General features: G+C 26.9%; 4 protein-coding genes across 7 annotated transcripts; 1 reads left to right on the top strand and 3 right to left on the bottom strand.

Moving 5' to 3' along the window:
* Window positions 1-32: 32 nt before the first annotated feature.
* Window positions 33-3,131, bottom strand: LOC122629152 (thioredoxin-related transmembrane protein 1). Its single transcript, XM_043812240.1, has 5 exons — window positions 2,904-3,131; window positions 2,432-2,593; window positions 2,184-2,358; window positions 1,989-2,090; window positions 33-1,902 (listed from the first exon to the last, which is right to left on the bottom strand). Exons 1-5 carry the CDS (start codon window positions 3,065-3,067, stop codon window positions 1,639-1,641), a joined length of 867 nt encoding a protein of 288 aa, XP_043668175.1. The 5' UTR covers window positions 3,068-3,131; the 3' UTR covers window positions 33-1,638.
* Window positions 3,132-3,350: 219 nt separating this feature from the next.
* On the top strand, window positions 3,351-5,693 carry LOC122629151 (F-box only protein 28). 4 transcript variants are annotated; one of them, XM_043812239.1, is made up of 4 exons: window positions 3,351-3,499; window positions 4,200-4,328; window positions 4,410-4,658; window positions 4,819-5,693. In XM_043812239.1, the coding sequence occupies exons 2-4, from the start codon at window positions 4,242-4,244 to the stop codon at window positions 5,578-5,580; spliced, it is 1,098 nt and encodes a 365-aa protein (XP_043668174.1). In that variant the 5' UTR covers window positions 3,351-3,499; window positions 4,200-4,241; the 3' UTR covers window positions 5,581-5,693. The 4 variants fall into 4 exon arrangements, with proteins under 4 accessions (XP_043668174.1, XP_043668171.1, XP_043668173.1 ...); XM_043812236.1 differs by having other exon boundaries at window positions 3,354-3,986; XM_043812238.1 differs by having other exon boundaries at window positions 3,355-3,662.
* A 333-nt stretch (window positions 5,694-6,026) lies between these two features.
* LOC122629149 (cilia- and flagella-associated protein 91-like) lies at window positions 6,027-9,164 on the bottom strand. Its single transcript, XM_043812233.1, has 7 exons — window positions 8,496-9,164; window positions 8,226-8,434; window positions 7,788-8,142; window positions 7,367-7,683; window positions 6,859-7,080; window positions 6,488-6,783; window positions 6,027-6,361 (listed from the first exon to the last, which is right to left on the bottom strand). The coding sequence occupies exons 1-7, from the start codon at window positions 8,830-8,832 to the stop codon at window positions 6,112-6,114; spliced, it is 1,986 nt and encodes a 661-aa protein (XP_043668168.1). The 5' UTR covers window positions 8,833-9,164; the 3' UTR covers window positions 6,027-6,111.
* A 430-nt stretch (window positions 9,165-9,594) lies between these two features.
* On the bottom strand, window positions 9,595-13,613 carry LOC122629221. The gene is made up of 3 exons (XM_043812383.1): window positions 12,493-13,613; window positions 11,599-12,185; window positions 9,595-11,498 (listed from the first exon to the last, which is right to left on the bottom strand). Exons 1-3 carry the CDS (start codon window positions 13,001-13,003, stop codon window positions 9,879-9,881), a joined length of 2,718 nt encoding a protein of 905 aa, XP_043668318.1. The 5' UTR covers window positions 13,004-13,613; the 3' UTR covers window positions 9,595-9,878.
* Window positions 13,614-14,043: the final 430 nt, after the last annotated feature.

Raw genomic sequence — 14,043 nt, 5'->3', positions numbered from 1 at the left:
ACTGGTATGGAGTTCGAACGCAACTTGATCTCTACTTTTATTACTCTCTTAAATGCGTTTATTAGGAAGTCAACGTTACATAATTAGTCCTTATTCCCGTTGTAACGTACTTATCTTATTATCTCGATAACGAAGACACGAACATTTTGGTTAAAAGCGTATGTGTATGTACCATGGTATTTTGCATGGGAATGTTGATGGAAAACGGACTTTCGCGCATTGATTTAAACGTTAACAAACGTAGAAAATGTCAATGCGTTGTCGAAGAAACGGTAGAATGCGAAAGATCACAAATTATACGCTCGTATACATTTACGTGTAGTCGTAGATATTTACAGATAACTAGAAAGCGATACGGTATCATTTTGATGTTACTACTATCGCATTCGTATCTTTTCATTTCAGAGTTTACGTGTGAACGAGATAAATATTAATGATTATATGCTAAATAACAATTTTTAGATAGACTGCCACATTATATAGAGCAATAGTCTCATGGAGATCGTTAAAAAAAAGACGAGAATTTCGTAAATGTTACAAACATGCCGGTTATTTATAAACGTATATTTTAACCTTGTCCTGAGTAATATAGTTCTTTGTATATGTTTTGCTACACTCTTGTTATTCTATATTAAATATTTTACATAAATATTTAAAAATAAAAGAGACTTACATAATGTTACGATTGGTTCTTAATATATTGCGGTAATCCTGCTATCTTACTTTCTATACGAGTCTTTAACTTAACGTTTGTATGTAAATGCATAAAAACTATGAATTTGTTTTTGTTTCACATAGAAATACAATCTCCGAGTGAATTATAATTAGTTACTTAAAATTATATCGTTCGATTTAGCATCGAATAATATCATAATTGAGCGTTATGGATCGTAGAAGTAAAAAGGAAACTTCTTAAATGGTAGACCTTGCGAGACCGATCGGTTACAAAGCAACGTAAATGTGTAAGCCTTTACGCGTCACACTAGATACTATTAAGATTTCCTAAACTTTCAACATTTTCTTTATTTGCATAAAAAAATTAATTGATGGAGAAAATACTGATATAATTTCTTTCAAATATTTAAGATTAAATAAAATTAAAATAACGTAAATAGATAACATCCCAATAAAAAAAAAGACAAAACGAAAAAGATATTAAACTAATAGCGATATGATATAACCGATAAGTTCTTTGTTCTTAAGACAAGTAATGTTCTCGTGTAAGTAATAATTCAATATGAAATATTTAAATACTCGTATAAGTAATAATCATTATAGTGTCGAATAAAATAACAATTTTCTGATTAGTATCTGTTAACATCGAATAACAGGATAAAGAAATAACAAAAATTATCCGAATTCAATACAAATAGAAAATTTACGAAAACGATTTATGGTTTTACTTTTATCAAAATGAATATATAATAATCATTAATTTATTTCTTAGAAATTTGCCATACTTATTTGAATACTTGTTAAATTTTTTAACGAGAGTAATGTAAAGTGCAAGATAGCCACTTTACATTGAGTGAAACAGCACTTCGATTCGTAAATGTGGATTACAACAACAAATGCATAAATGTCATCTGCGCAATTTTCTGAGACCATGAATTATTTACATTTAACAAATTAATATCTCTAGTCAGCTTTACGTGGCTTACGCTTACGAACGTTCGGACTGCTGGTATCTGCTTTGGAATCCTTTTCTTTACTGCTTGTTTCAGTTATTTCCTCCGATTCTGAACCTTCTTCGTCTATTAAATCATCTTTTACATTTTCGACGATTTCATCATCTGCAGAACTTTTTTCTTGCGCAACCGTACCGCTTTCATCCTGTTGTTTTTTCATTCTTTGATGTATACATTTAGGTGGACATATCAAGTCAATAAAGCATATGATGGACTGTAAATATATAATAAATAAGTTGGTTAATAACATAGTTTATAGATTAGATAATAAATATTGCAAACTATAAGAATTTAACTTACTATGCCCAATATAGCGCCTAGAATAACAGTCGTCATAGCAAAGATCAAGTAACTTGCCCATATTGGCAATCCAAAATCCTCCGTAAGATTATTATGAACACCCTGAAAAAAATAAAAGGAAAATATATATAATGATAAAATATAAAAAATAATGAATATTGTTAATGAAAATAATAAAAATATTTCTATAATAACCCTTAATATTTGTGACAATTTAAAGAATTGACTAAGAAGAGACATATGAACGGAAGTTGGATTTTTCCAATTGGATATAGGATCAATCTTCTTCCAAGTTTTTTCTGATACAAATTCAATAAGTGCATCTTCATCTCTTGGACTCTTGTATTGTCTGAAGACACCGTCCATTACACTTTAAAAATAATAATAATTAAATAATTTCTCTTTAAAGATATAATTAACATAATTACATCAAAAGAACTTACTGATAAATAGTAGGCAAAGCTGTAACCATGAAGCGGCCACTAAGTCCTGGAGAAGTAGTTACATCTACTTTGCCAACGTTTATATTTAGATTTTCTTTCCAAGATGCTAGATGTTCCCATACAGGCTCAAGAGATCTACAAGCTGGACACCATGGAGCATAACTGTAAAAAAAAAAACAATTGAAAGAAAAAGATTGAAGCTTTCACGCTATGAATCATTTTAAAGCAATCACGAACACGTTTTTCAAATTTATTATAATCTTAAATTTATTATAATTATAAATTTATTATTATATCCACCGTAATAAACATTTAACGCAAATGCGATAAAGTAATATTTCCGTACTAATCTCTGATTATATTCGATTAATTTGCACTATAAATGCAGAAAGAAAAGAGCTTAAAATCTTGGTGCAACGCCGCATTTTACACGCCATCAATTTTGACGACTTCAACCATCGTTTCAACTTACAATTCCACCATCCATTCTCCATGAAGCATACGCTCCCAATTCTCTTCATCGAGCTGTTCTACCAAAGATTCTTTTGCCACTCGTTGATTATTTGCACTTACAACTCCCAAGAGGAGAGAAAAACACGCGATGTAAAAAACACGTCCCATCCCAGCGTACGACATCTTACTTTACTAATATTCACCGGTATCCACTTCTATGCGCGCCATCGGCCACTAATCATTTAAGCATATATTCAATACACTATTTCGATATAAATTTTATGATTCAGGTTTTAACTTTGAATCATAAGAATGAGACTTAAAACGAGTGACCAATCCCAGACGTGCATATTCAGAAATCATAGAAATTAACACATTAGCTTTACAAATGTAATTTCGATTTTAATTGGATGCTTTATTGGACTATTTTAGGCTTGCGTAGTAGAAAAATTTGATATTGTTCATACGTGTATAATGTATCAATGAGTATTCAAAGCAGAGTAGTAATATCGAATATGAATTAGGTTCCTTTGTTCCTAAGGACTTAACTTGACTAATAACTTATTGGATTTGTTTAGAATAATTATGTTTAAAGTGATTTAGGTGATTTAAAATGTGAGACGATGAAGTAGTTTTAAACGAATATATTTTTTAATTAATTTAAGACTGTATTGCTGTTATTACATTTTGTCATATTGGACAATATGAATCAAATTGAAAGTTGGTTGTGATGAGTTCGTCCCTGTTGACAATGATACATAAATAGTGAACTTCAAAAGTATAAGATTGATCGAAATAATATTTATAAAATGTCGATTTCGATCAAAATTATGGTTTTTTTAAACGAATAAAAATAAAAATATAAGGAGTATGTAGAAAAAAAATCTTCGAGATATTTAGCATCTATTGTGTTCACTCTATATAAAATTTATAAAATGTTTTATAGAAATATTTGTTGTTTCTATAAACAACGTTATATGTTAAAATTTGTTATTATAAGATGCGTATATATTTGTTAGGAATACGTAGTTTTTACATAATTAACAACTAGTATCATACTTTATAAGTTTTATCTACTTACTTCTTATATATGTATCTATGTGTATGTAACTCTATTTTTACGAATATATTTTGAATTAAATTAATTTCTTTAAATATGATTTTAAGTCTTGTTGGATATAAAAATTGCTTATACGTCGTGTGTAGTAGAAGTTAGGTTTTTACTAGTTTGATTGAACTGAATTGTTTATTACGTGTCTTAATTTAAGGTAGATATTTCGATTTAATTTTATATCTGTATTTTCAAATTATATAGAAATTACGGATATATGTGAAACTTCTCTTGGAATTATTAAACATGTTGAACATAATTGATCTTCCTGATATTGTGCTGGAGACTGTTCTCTCTAACCTCACTTACGATGAAATTTCTAGATACAGAATTGTAAGATACATACAAGTATATGTTGACTACATTGTGTCACGTGATTATTAAGTGACAAAAAATAAAATTTTTGACTTACAGGTATGTAAACAATTTGATCGAATTTGTAAGAAACTACTAAATCGTGGTTTCAATCTTATGGAAAAATATCATGCACAATGTCTACGTGCAGTAAAAAGTCAATTACCACGTAGAGAATCTGAACGAAGAAGTCATCCTTTAGCACGTCATTGCGATATATTGACAGCAATAGAGACAAGAATATCGATGTTATCAATGACATTTATCAAATATGTGGACTTAAACTTATGTTGCTTCATTCCTGGAAAAGTAAGTTGTTATAATTAAACGATATGACAAAGTTTAAGAAATATCCCATCATATTCATTTATATGATTTTCGAAATTTACATTCATATCTAGTGAATGAGATACTTTCTTTAACTTAGATCATAGTTGTTCTAATATAAAAAGTATCTTTGATGTATTAGGTAATCGATGAAATATTTCGTGTCCTCCGTTTGATTCGTGATTCAAAGACTCCACCTAGAGCGCATGAAATACTGCAAGAATTACGTGATATTAGTAGTATGGCTATGGAACACTTTGATGAAAAAATTTTACCAGATTTAAAACACAGTATTTGTACATCTGTTGTTAGTAATGTGGGTTCTTACGAACTGCCTGGTGGAAGTTTAATGATTTCACATCATACTGCAAGTTCAAATAATACTACATTATCGCATAGTTATAGTACAGAAAAACTAAACCAAACATTTAAGAAGATTTATAGTCGTACTAAAAGAAATAAAATTTCTGTAACATTTGTAAAATTTGAAATAACTAAAATGAAATTAAGAATGAGAAAACAAATGATTCAAATGCGAGTCCAAAATTTGAAGCTTCAAAAACAAGCAAAGAAGATTCATGATCAAGATACACAGTTGGCAGAAATGAGAAAGCATCTGGAAGAATGGGAACAAAAAATGGGTGATTTAACTGCTGAATTAAGTAGGGCAAGGGAAGAAACACAAAAGCCTGATTCTATAGACACTTGCAAAAGAAAACATATTGATATCATCAATCAACGTGACTCTGATTCCCTTCAAACAAAAGAATTAGAAGCTAAAAAGCGTAAATTAATTGTAGAAAGAAAACCATCAAATGATGCAAAAGATGTCAAATTTAAAAAGTTTATATCAGATCTTCTTGCAGGAAATACAGTAGAAGGATACCCATCTACTTCACACTAAATCTTTTCTGTAAATAGTAAGGTCTTGTTCAAAGGCATGTTCTATTATAATATTGTTAATTTTATACTGTGCATTTTGAGTTATTATTTAATAAATATAACCAATTAAATTTATACATATTTACACTATGTTTAAATTATACAAATTTGTCAAAAATAAGTAGTACAGTATTTTATAAATTTAATCATATCTCAGAGATATTCAAATATCATATATTAATAAAAAAAGATTTATCCCTTCTATACTACATTCCTGGCATAGAATTAATATCTCTTGTAGATCAGGTCAATAATGATCATATCTTTCTTTGAAGAGTAAAAATGTGATAAACTGTATTATATAGAAAAGAAATTGGATGGATTATAGATAACTTTAACGTAGATATAAGGAGTGAATGTACATTTAAACTTTTAAAAAGAATTATAAAGTTCCATGCTGAAATGAAATTCATAGGTATAGTATCTTTTATAAAAAATTCTCAATCATAAATTATTTATAAGTTAAATTTGTTTGAATTCAATTTTAGATCACTCATTGTACATTTTCCTCTGAATCTTCCTGGAATAGTGATTCTTTATGGACTTCTTCTGAATTTTCACTGCTTATAGGTTCAACAGGTAGAGAGTCTGATGAATTCTCATATAATATTGCGTGTGCACTTTGTAAATAGCTTTGCTGTTTCTTTTTAATCTGCTCTCGAACATTAAATTTTCCTACTTCTGGTAAGACAAAGTTATAAATCATATCTGCTATCATTTCTTCTTCTGCAAGATCTGTCATACTGGAACAATTTTAGTTAATGTTAATGCATTGGTATTTGTTGATACACACATACTTCGTATTTTATTAAGTATACTATTAATATTTAAATTATATTAATGAACAATAAAACTGTGTGATAACATACTTTCCTATTGTATTATTTGAGATTTCGTCCACATGATCAAAGAATTGTAAGATATGTTGTTCAGCATTCTGATATGATATTTCTTCAATTTCTTCCTTTATAACGTCATCTAAATAAATTTCTACAGAACCTTGATCTACTTTTATTATTTGCCGGAACATTTCATCGCATTCCCTACGGCGATTAAGTTCTAACTGTCGTCGTCCAGCCTCAGCCGCTTCACGTTTTAATCTTTCTCTTTCAGCAAATAATGCAAACATATGTGCATTGCGTTCATCTTTCAATCTTATCAATTCCTTATTTTAAAAAGTATATAAGCAATTTCGTAACAGATACATATGTTTCAGCAGGAAAATTGTCAGTTTTCTTACTTTACTTAAATGATCTAATATTCCACATACAGTTGCTCCTTCTAAAGAATCAAAAATTTCACACAAAATTTCTTCTTGTAATAATTTATTATGTTGTTTCTGTTGAATATCAATTATTTCTTGTTTTTCTATTTGCTGTACTTCATTATTATGATCCATAATATCATAAGCGAATTGTAGTTCTTTAATTAGTTCTCTACATCTATTTCTACCTTCAAACATCTATAAATGGTATTATTCTTTTTCAGTATTTAAGATAAATGTCTCTTAATTCTAAAATGATGGAATTAGAAGTTAATATTATAATGAGTTAAAAGTTTTTATATATAAGAATCTGGATTATTTTGGCTTTTACTATTTGCTGCGTGTCTATAAAAAATAAATTAAACACATTAATTTCTACAGATTCTATAGAAATTAACTATGTTCTTATTACAAAGAAATATAATATAAATAGAGATAAAGACCAGAAAAAATAATAAATATAATATAAAATGCATGACATTACCATACACTGAGTTGCTCTACCCCTAATTGTTTCTTGGATATACAATGCCGCTTGATCTATTGATGTATCTTTGTGTTCCTGAACTCTGTATGGTGTAGATGGTAAAACAGGAACTTTATATTTCTTTTTCATTAATGTTGATGTTTCTGGGGGTATAATATTTAATCTCATTGCTTTTAAATCCATGTATAATGTTTTTAATTTATCATCAGTCCACCTTGTTTGACGAATACATAATTCCGTTGGTGATACAATTTTTGATTTTGGTTCCTTGTAACTCGGTAACTTAGTTGATATAGCATCAATACTTTGTATTTCTGAGTAGAAGATAATTTATGTAAAAATCATATATGTAAAAAATATTAATTAAAATTATGACATATAAAATAAAAGAATAAATTATTTAAGATTGCGATCGTACTTTCATGATTAATGTTATCATTTCTATATGATTGCTTTTTCATTTTTCTAAATTGTCCTGGAGAATATTTTTCAAAATTTAATTGTGATCTATACAATTTAGAAGCATGATTAATATATGACTGTATAGTATCTCTTTTTTGAAGTTGTTTTTTATCATAATGTAATTTATGTAATTTTCTCAAATCTCGTTTTAAGTTTTGTCTAATAACTTTTATTTTCTCATCTCTATACATTCCTAAATCATTTTTCAAACGTTTGAAGCGATTTTGCATATTCTCATTATATTTACATTCTTTCGAATGTGAAAGCTTTTCCATTAACTGAAGACGTAGATCCATTATGTATTGTATTTCCTTTTTTCAACAAATAATTTATGTTAAATATATATTTATGTGATTTATATATGTTGCGAAGATGTATAAAATAATGTACTTACTGCATCTCTAAATGCCCATTGCTCTTCTTCTAAAGCTTTTGTTATACATCTTCGTATTTTAATATTAGCTTCTGTGTCCATTGGTGGAAGAAACATTTCCCAAGCCCTTTTCATTTTTGTTCTATTAATAATTTCAATTTCATGCATTCCTGCTGGTAATCCATGATCCCAAGTTAAATGAGTCACTGTCAGTACTTCTGGATTATGACCTAATTAAAAAATAAAATTATATTCATAATATACTATATTTATTTCTATATGTAATTATACCTGGATGTATCTTGTACTGAGGTTCCCATGGTACTGTCTGTGTCTCACTTTCTCTATAATCTGTTTGTGTTTCTACATTCTTAAACAACTTTGATTGCAACATTGATATGCAATATTGTTGTTTCATATTTTTCAAAACGGTATCCAATATTTCAGTATCATAACGTATATTTTTATTCTGTGTTGTTGGAAAATACTGAAATGCTGTTGATGTTGATCTTTGAAAATGTTTACATTTTTCTTGAGTTATAAGTTCAATTGGTTTACATTGTGTAGCCATAGTTCTGTAATTTACATTATATGTTAAGTAAAATGTATCAATTAAAAAAACAACCATTTAGTAGGCCCTATTTGAATCACTGCACAGAAATATAAGGGGATTAATATGTATTGATTTAATCTTAAGCTTTTTATATACCTTCTGATTATGGAAATTTCTCTCTTTATATATTGTTATATTTTAATGTGTAAATATTTTCGCTTGATATTTTAAATACACAATAATTGTGAAAAAACAGTAGAGAATCACCTTATGTACACTGTAGAAAATAATGAACATATTGATCAAACAAGCAATGAATGATTCTATTACCTTGAAAAAAGACATAATCTTTGCATTTTTTTTTTTTTATTGTGTGATCATTTTTATTGAATAAACTAAAATAAATATAATTATTATTTTAATACTATTAATAATACAAAAATATAAACGTAATAAAATAAAAAAAATATAGTGACAAAAAATATTGTATTTAATGGATGAATATGGAAATTTATTTATATTTATCACATTACAATAGAATTTATATTTCAGGAACCTGCTTATAAAAATTATTTAGCTTGGTAATTATATTTAGTAGTAATTATATTTGTAACATCTTTCTTTTGTATTAATTAAATAACAAAGAATAGGAACAATCTGTGCAAATATAGTGTTTTTTGCTATAGCATGAATAAATTTTTTATTCAAAGAATCAAATAGATTTTCGATGATATAGAGATCTATTAAACTTCAGAGCATTTATAATATCAAGATTAATAAAATATGCAGTTTTATCTGTAAAAATATAATAATGTATCATATCATTATAATATATTATCTTTATATTTTAATGGCACATGATGTTCGACTAAGTATAATCAGATGCAAATCTACCATCAGATCTTATTATCACATCTACTATTAAATGTTCTATAACATGTGAATTCTTTAAATGTTCTATAACATGTGATTCAATATTTCTTGTAAACAATAATTATTCTGATTAACGCTTCATATAAATATTAAAATTTTTCACATTAATACTTGTACTTAAGTTCCATAATATCTCAGAAAATTTAATTCATTTTTATGTTACATAAAAAATGATTTTTTCATAAATTTTAAATATTTCTATGTAATGGTTTAAAATATCCACTGTCGTACGATCCTAAATATTCTGGCCAACTTTGCTTAGATGCAATGGTTTTGCATACTTGATTAGGTAACATATCTTCAGGACAAACACATTCTAACTTCATTCTATATACTGTCATTTGTCCAAGAGCAATATTAATATTGTCTTGTTTTATTGTTTTTTCAAATAAATTATAATTATCATTACGTTCATTCAAACATTCTGTAATAATATCTGCATTTTGTCTATGATGCATACTATTCTTAGATAATATTTTTTTTTTATATATACAATCTAAATCTTCTTGTAGCAATGTAATAGATGTTTCTGACAATGGTGAGCCAAAAGTTGAGAAAACCAAATCTATAGAATTTCCTTTCTTTGAATCTACAAAAGAAGGTAATAGTATACCACTTGGTCGTTGTCTTTGTTTATTATAATTCATTGATTTATTTAATATGTAATTTGATTGTTTAACTCTTTTCTTTCTAACTGTCGGAGAAAACAAATAATAAAAATTGTTATTATTTATTACGGAATCTCTATTTGTTGTATCATTATTAGTCACTTGTCTAGATTGCTCTCTTAACTCATCCATTTGTGAATAATCAATAATTTGATCATCTCCTTTATCATTACTGTTGTTGTTATCATATAATGTATCATATTCTTTTATATTTCCTAAGCTTTTATTTGTAATCCATTTATTTTTACGATGTAAAGAATTCTCAGTATCTACATTTTCTAAGTTATTTAGTTGAAAATTAGTATCAAATCTGTTATCTCCTTCAAAGTGTTCTTGATTTTCATATGTCATTTCAGGAAGTTTTTGATGATAATTAGTTGATTCTTCAAGTATATCCTCATCTCTGTTATGCTTAAATATTACTCCTTTGTCATAGTTTTTATACATTTTTGAAGTACCAATGTCTATTGAATCCATATCATGATATGACTCTAAATATTTATCAATTTCTTTTTCTATATCAACAGAATTATTAAGTTCTAATATTTTATATTCTTCCGATGAATATAAAATTATACCAGGTGGTCCAACATGTTGACTCAAAGCTAATAAATTTGTAGTTAATGTTGAGTTAAACTTTATTTCACATAAATCAGTATGTGTTTGTGATAGAAAATTTTTGTTTTTCGAAAATTCTTTGAAATTTTCATTATGTAAACAATTACCAGACCAGTGTAAAAACCAATCATTGCCAAAACCATCAATAGTAACTGATAAACCTGATATCTGTTTATTTAAAGTATCTTCTATTGGTTTCTCTAATAAAGGTTGTCCAGTTTGTCCATCAATGATCATAGAGATAGTATAATAATACTTAGGAAATGCTGATTCTACTTTATGTTTTACCATAAAATCTGGTATGTCATCATCATTGTAATAACCAGGTATTGGACTGCTTAGTATTTCAGAATTAGGAACAGTGTAATTCCATATTGGGTTAAAAGTTAATCCATCATAAGCTATAATAGTAGAATCAAACATAGATGCAATGATGTCTACTATTCCATCCATTGTTATGTCTGCCAAAACAGGAGGTAACAGTGCTGCCTTACCAGAACTATGGTGCAATTCCTTTAGTTTCTATATAAACATATATACATACACACATATATATATATGTAATACAATATAATAGTATTAAATATCAATGTATTTTATAGTATATTTATGATGAACTTACTAAATTGCCATACATAAAATTAGTACTAGATGCTATATACAATGCACCAGATTGCATTTGATTATTTGCAGTTAAAACAAATATATTTTCACCATCTGGATGTACAATTGTCTGTGGAGTAGAAAATAATTCTATGTTTGGGGTATTAATGGTATGTAGAATATGTCCTTTTTTTGCTGATATAATAAGAATTCTGCTGCTACGTGATAAGTCAGATTGAATAGTGCCTGTTGCAATAACATCACCAATACCATCCCCATCAATATCAGGTATAAATTTTGCATTATATATATGAAACATTGTTAAATGCTCAGATGATGATAGTTCTTCATTTGATATTTTCCATATAATGAATCCATCTTTTCCATTAATTGCATAAAGCATTCCACCTTCTCCTGAAGCAATGCAATCATTAATTTTATCATTTGTTATATCCAGTCCACAATCCATTGAAAAAATTGCATAAACAGTCCAATGAATCCAAAGTGTATTTCCTGTTTGGCCATCTAATGCTAATATTCCACCCAAACAAGGTACTTGATTTTCAAAATAATTATAGCATTCTGGAGTATTTTCTGTATTTAAACCTAATTATAAATAATATGTATCAATGTTATATACCAACACAATAAAAATATATCAAATTATTATTATTGATAACACAATATATTATTTATTCACCTTTGTAATTATGATGAAAATAAATTATAACAAAGACATGCTATGATTACAAAATAGATATCTGAAAAGAATAAAGTATAAAAATCATAGAAAATTAAAGCTTATAAAAACATTAGAATTTTATATGGAAAAAAATAAAAATTATATTAAAAGAAATGATAAATAGAAAAAAATGATAAATAAATAAAAATGATAAATAAATAAAGTACAAACCTGTACTGAATCCAATAATAATGTCTTCAATTCCATCTTTATTAACATCATTGCTTCTTAAAGGAGCTTCTGAAGTAAATTTTGATATTGTTCTTTTCCATATTATCTTTGATGATAATGATGTACATGGAATTATATGTATTTTGCTTATTGAAGATTTTAATTCATGAGATATCCATTTTTTAAACGTAGCAAATGACAATGGAAATATATTAGCAGCATACATACAAAGGGCAATTAAGGATAATAGAATTATTAATGCTATGAACCAATAACAAATAGATATAAAAATTGTATTATAAAAGAATCTATTGACTCCAACTTTACACAATTTTCTATATTTTTTACGTGGTGCCATTAAAGGCCGTTTAACTCCACCATCCTCATCTAATTTTAATCCTCCATTTTTCCCATCTCTAATAAATACTTCATCATCGATATCTGTCAAATCATCTTCATCCGGGCATTCTTGCACCATAAATTTTGGTAAAGTAGGGTACACTTCCATCATTTTTTATAGCCATAGAATTATTTCATATTAAAATTTAACTTGATATATAATTTATTTTACACAGTTTTGAAAAATTATTAGTTATAAATATAAATCATAATGGTATATTGACATCAAAATATGATAGCCAAATAATCTGTTCTGTTATTGTTTTATATCGTGTTTCACTTATAGGAGATTATTTTTTAATAATTCAGAATTTAGTTACTGATTTAAATATATTTCAACTTAAAATAAAATATATTCACACAGAACGGTACTAACTTCTTTAAAACCATACGAAATCAATAGTTAGACTTAACTTGCAAATGGCGGATATCTCGTTCTACTCGACTTTTTCGATTTTTATTATAATAAACTAACACCTCTCGTTATCAATCACACTTAATCATTAGTTGAATTTTACTACTTGTAATAGAATTATGTTTTATCATTAGTTAAATTAATCGGTAATAATACAGCTCTATTTCACTGGTAATGAAATTAATTACTTTGCTTAGAATTTCAAAAGAATTCTGGGTGATACGAATTACGAAACGTTTTTACACATACCAATAATATTCTCAATTCAAACGATTTTCTTCTAAAATTTAAACTGAACTACGATTTACTTTAAATAAACTTCCTAAAAGTAACACCACAAGCGCTTCGATCAGCTTGTATGTAATTATTAGTGTTAAAAATTGTTTCACGAAAAGATTTAATTTTCTTCTTTCAAATAATAGCGGGAGTAATAAAAGAAAGATAAACAATAGCGCGAAATTTGAAAATTGTATCCAACCAAAAAGGAAATCTAATCTTATTTGATATTGTTTCTCTCTTTTCTTTTTTTAACGTAGTTTAATTTATATATATATGTGTGTACATGTGTTTATACATGTATATATATTTGAAATATATAATATTAAAATATATTATAATATTTATATATATCTTTAAAGTACGTAATATTTAAAAAAAATACTATAGGGATACTACTATCAAGTATTATATGTGACATTATCTACTGTGAAAGATTCTATGAAAGAGCCTAATGATCG

The sequence above is a fragment of the Vespula pensylvanica genome, chromosome 5 (assembly GCF_014466175.1).
Source record: "Vespula pensylvanica isolate Volc-1 chromosome 5, ASM1446617v1, whole genome shotgun sequence".
In the NCBI taxonomy this organism is placed as follows: Eukaryota; Metazoa; Arthropoda; class Insecta; order Hymenoptera; family Vespidae; genus Vespula; species Vespula pensylvanica.
This window is presented reverse-complemented; position numbering and strand designations above follow the sequence as displayed.

What these genes read in the sequence shown, in the direction of transcription:
- LOC122629221 (XM_043812383.1), bottom strand. Translation starts at nt 13,003, where the DNA reads ATGATGGAAGTGTACCCTACTTTACCAAAATTTATGGTGCAAGAATGC. An exon ending in TATTATTGGATTCAGTACAG is followed by an intron (nt 12,186 to 12,492) that starts GTTTGTACTTTA and finishes ATTTATAATTAG; the next exon opens with GTTTAAATACAGAAAATACT. An exon ending in ATTTTATGTATGGCAATTTA is followed by an intron (nt 11,499 to 11,598) that starts GTAAGTTCATCA and finishes ATGTTTATATAG; the next exon opens with AAACTAAAGGAATTGCACCA.
- LOC122629149 (XM_043812233.1), bottom strand. Translation starts at nt 8,832, where the DNA reads ATGGTTGTTTTTTTAATTGATACATTTTACTTAACATATAATGTAAAT. An exon ending in GTAGAGCAACTCAGTGTATG is followed by an intron (nt 7,081 to 7,366) that starts GTAATGTCATGC and finishes TACCATTTATAG; the next exon opens with ATGTTTGAAGGTAGAAATAG. An exon ending in TCAAATAATACAATAGGAAA is followed by an intron (nt 6,362 to 6,487) that starts GTATGTTATCAC and finishes AAATTGTTCCAG; the next exon opens with TATGACAGATCTTGCAGAAG.
- LOC122629152 (XM_043812240.1), bottom strand. Translation starts at nt 3,067, where the DNA reads ATGTCGTACGCTGGGATGGGACGTGTTTTTTACATCGCGTGTTTTTCT. An exon ending in AATTGTCACAAATATTAAGG is followed by an intron (nt 2,091 to 2,183) that starts GTTATTATAGAA and finishes TATTTTTTTCAG; the next exon opens with GGTGTTCATAATAATCTTAC. An exon ending in TAGGCGCTATATTGGGCATA is followed by an intron (nt 1,903 to 1,988) that starts GTAAGTTAAATT and finishes ATATATTTACAG; the next exon opens with TCCATCATATGCTTTATTGA.
- LOC122629151 (XM_043812236.1), top strand. An exon ending in AAATTTCTAGATACAGAATT is followed by an intron (nt 4,329 to 4,409) that starts GTAAGATACATA and finishes TTTGACTTACAG; the next exon opens with GTATGTAAACAATTTGATCG. An exon ending in GTTGCTTCATTCCTGGAAAA is followed by an intron (nt 4,659 to 4,818) that starts GTAAGTTGTTAT and finishes TTGATGTATTAG; the next exon opens with GTAATCGATGAAATATTTCG.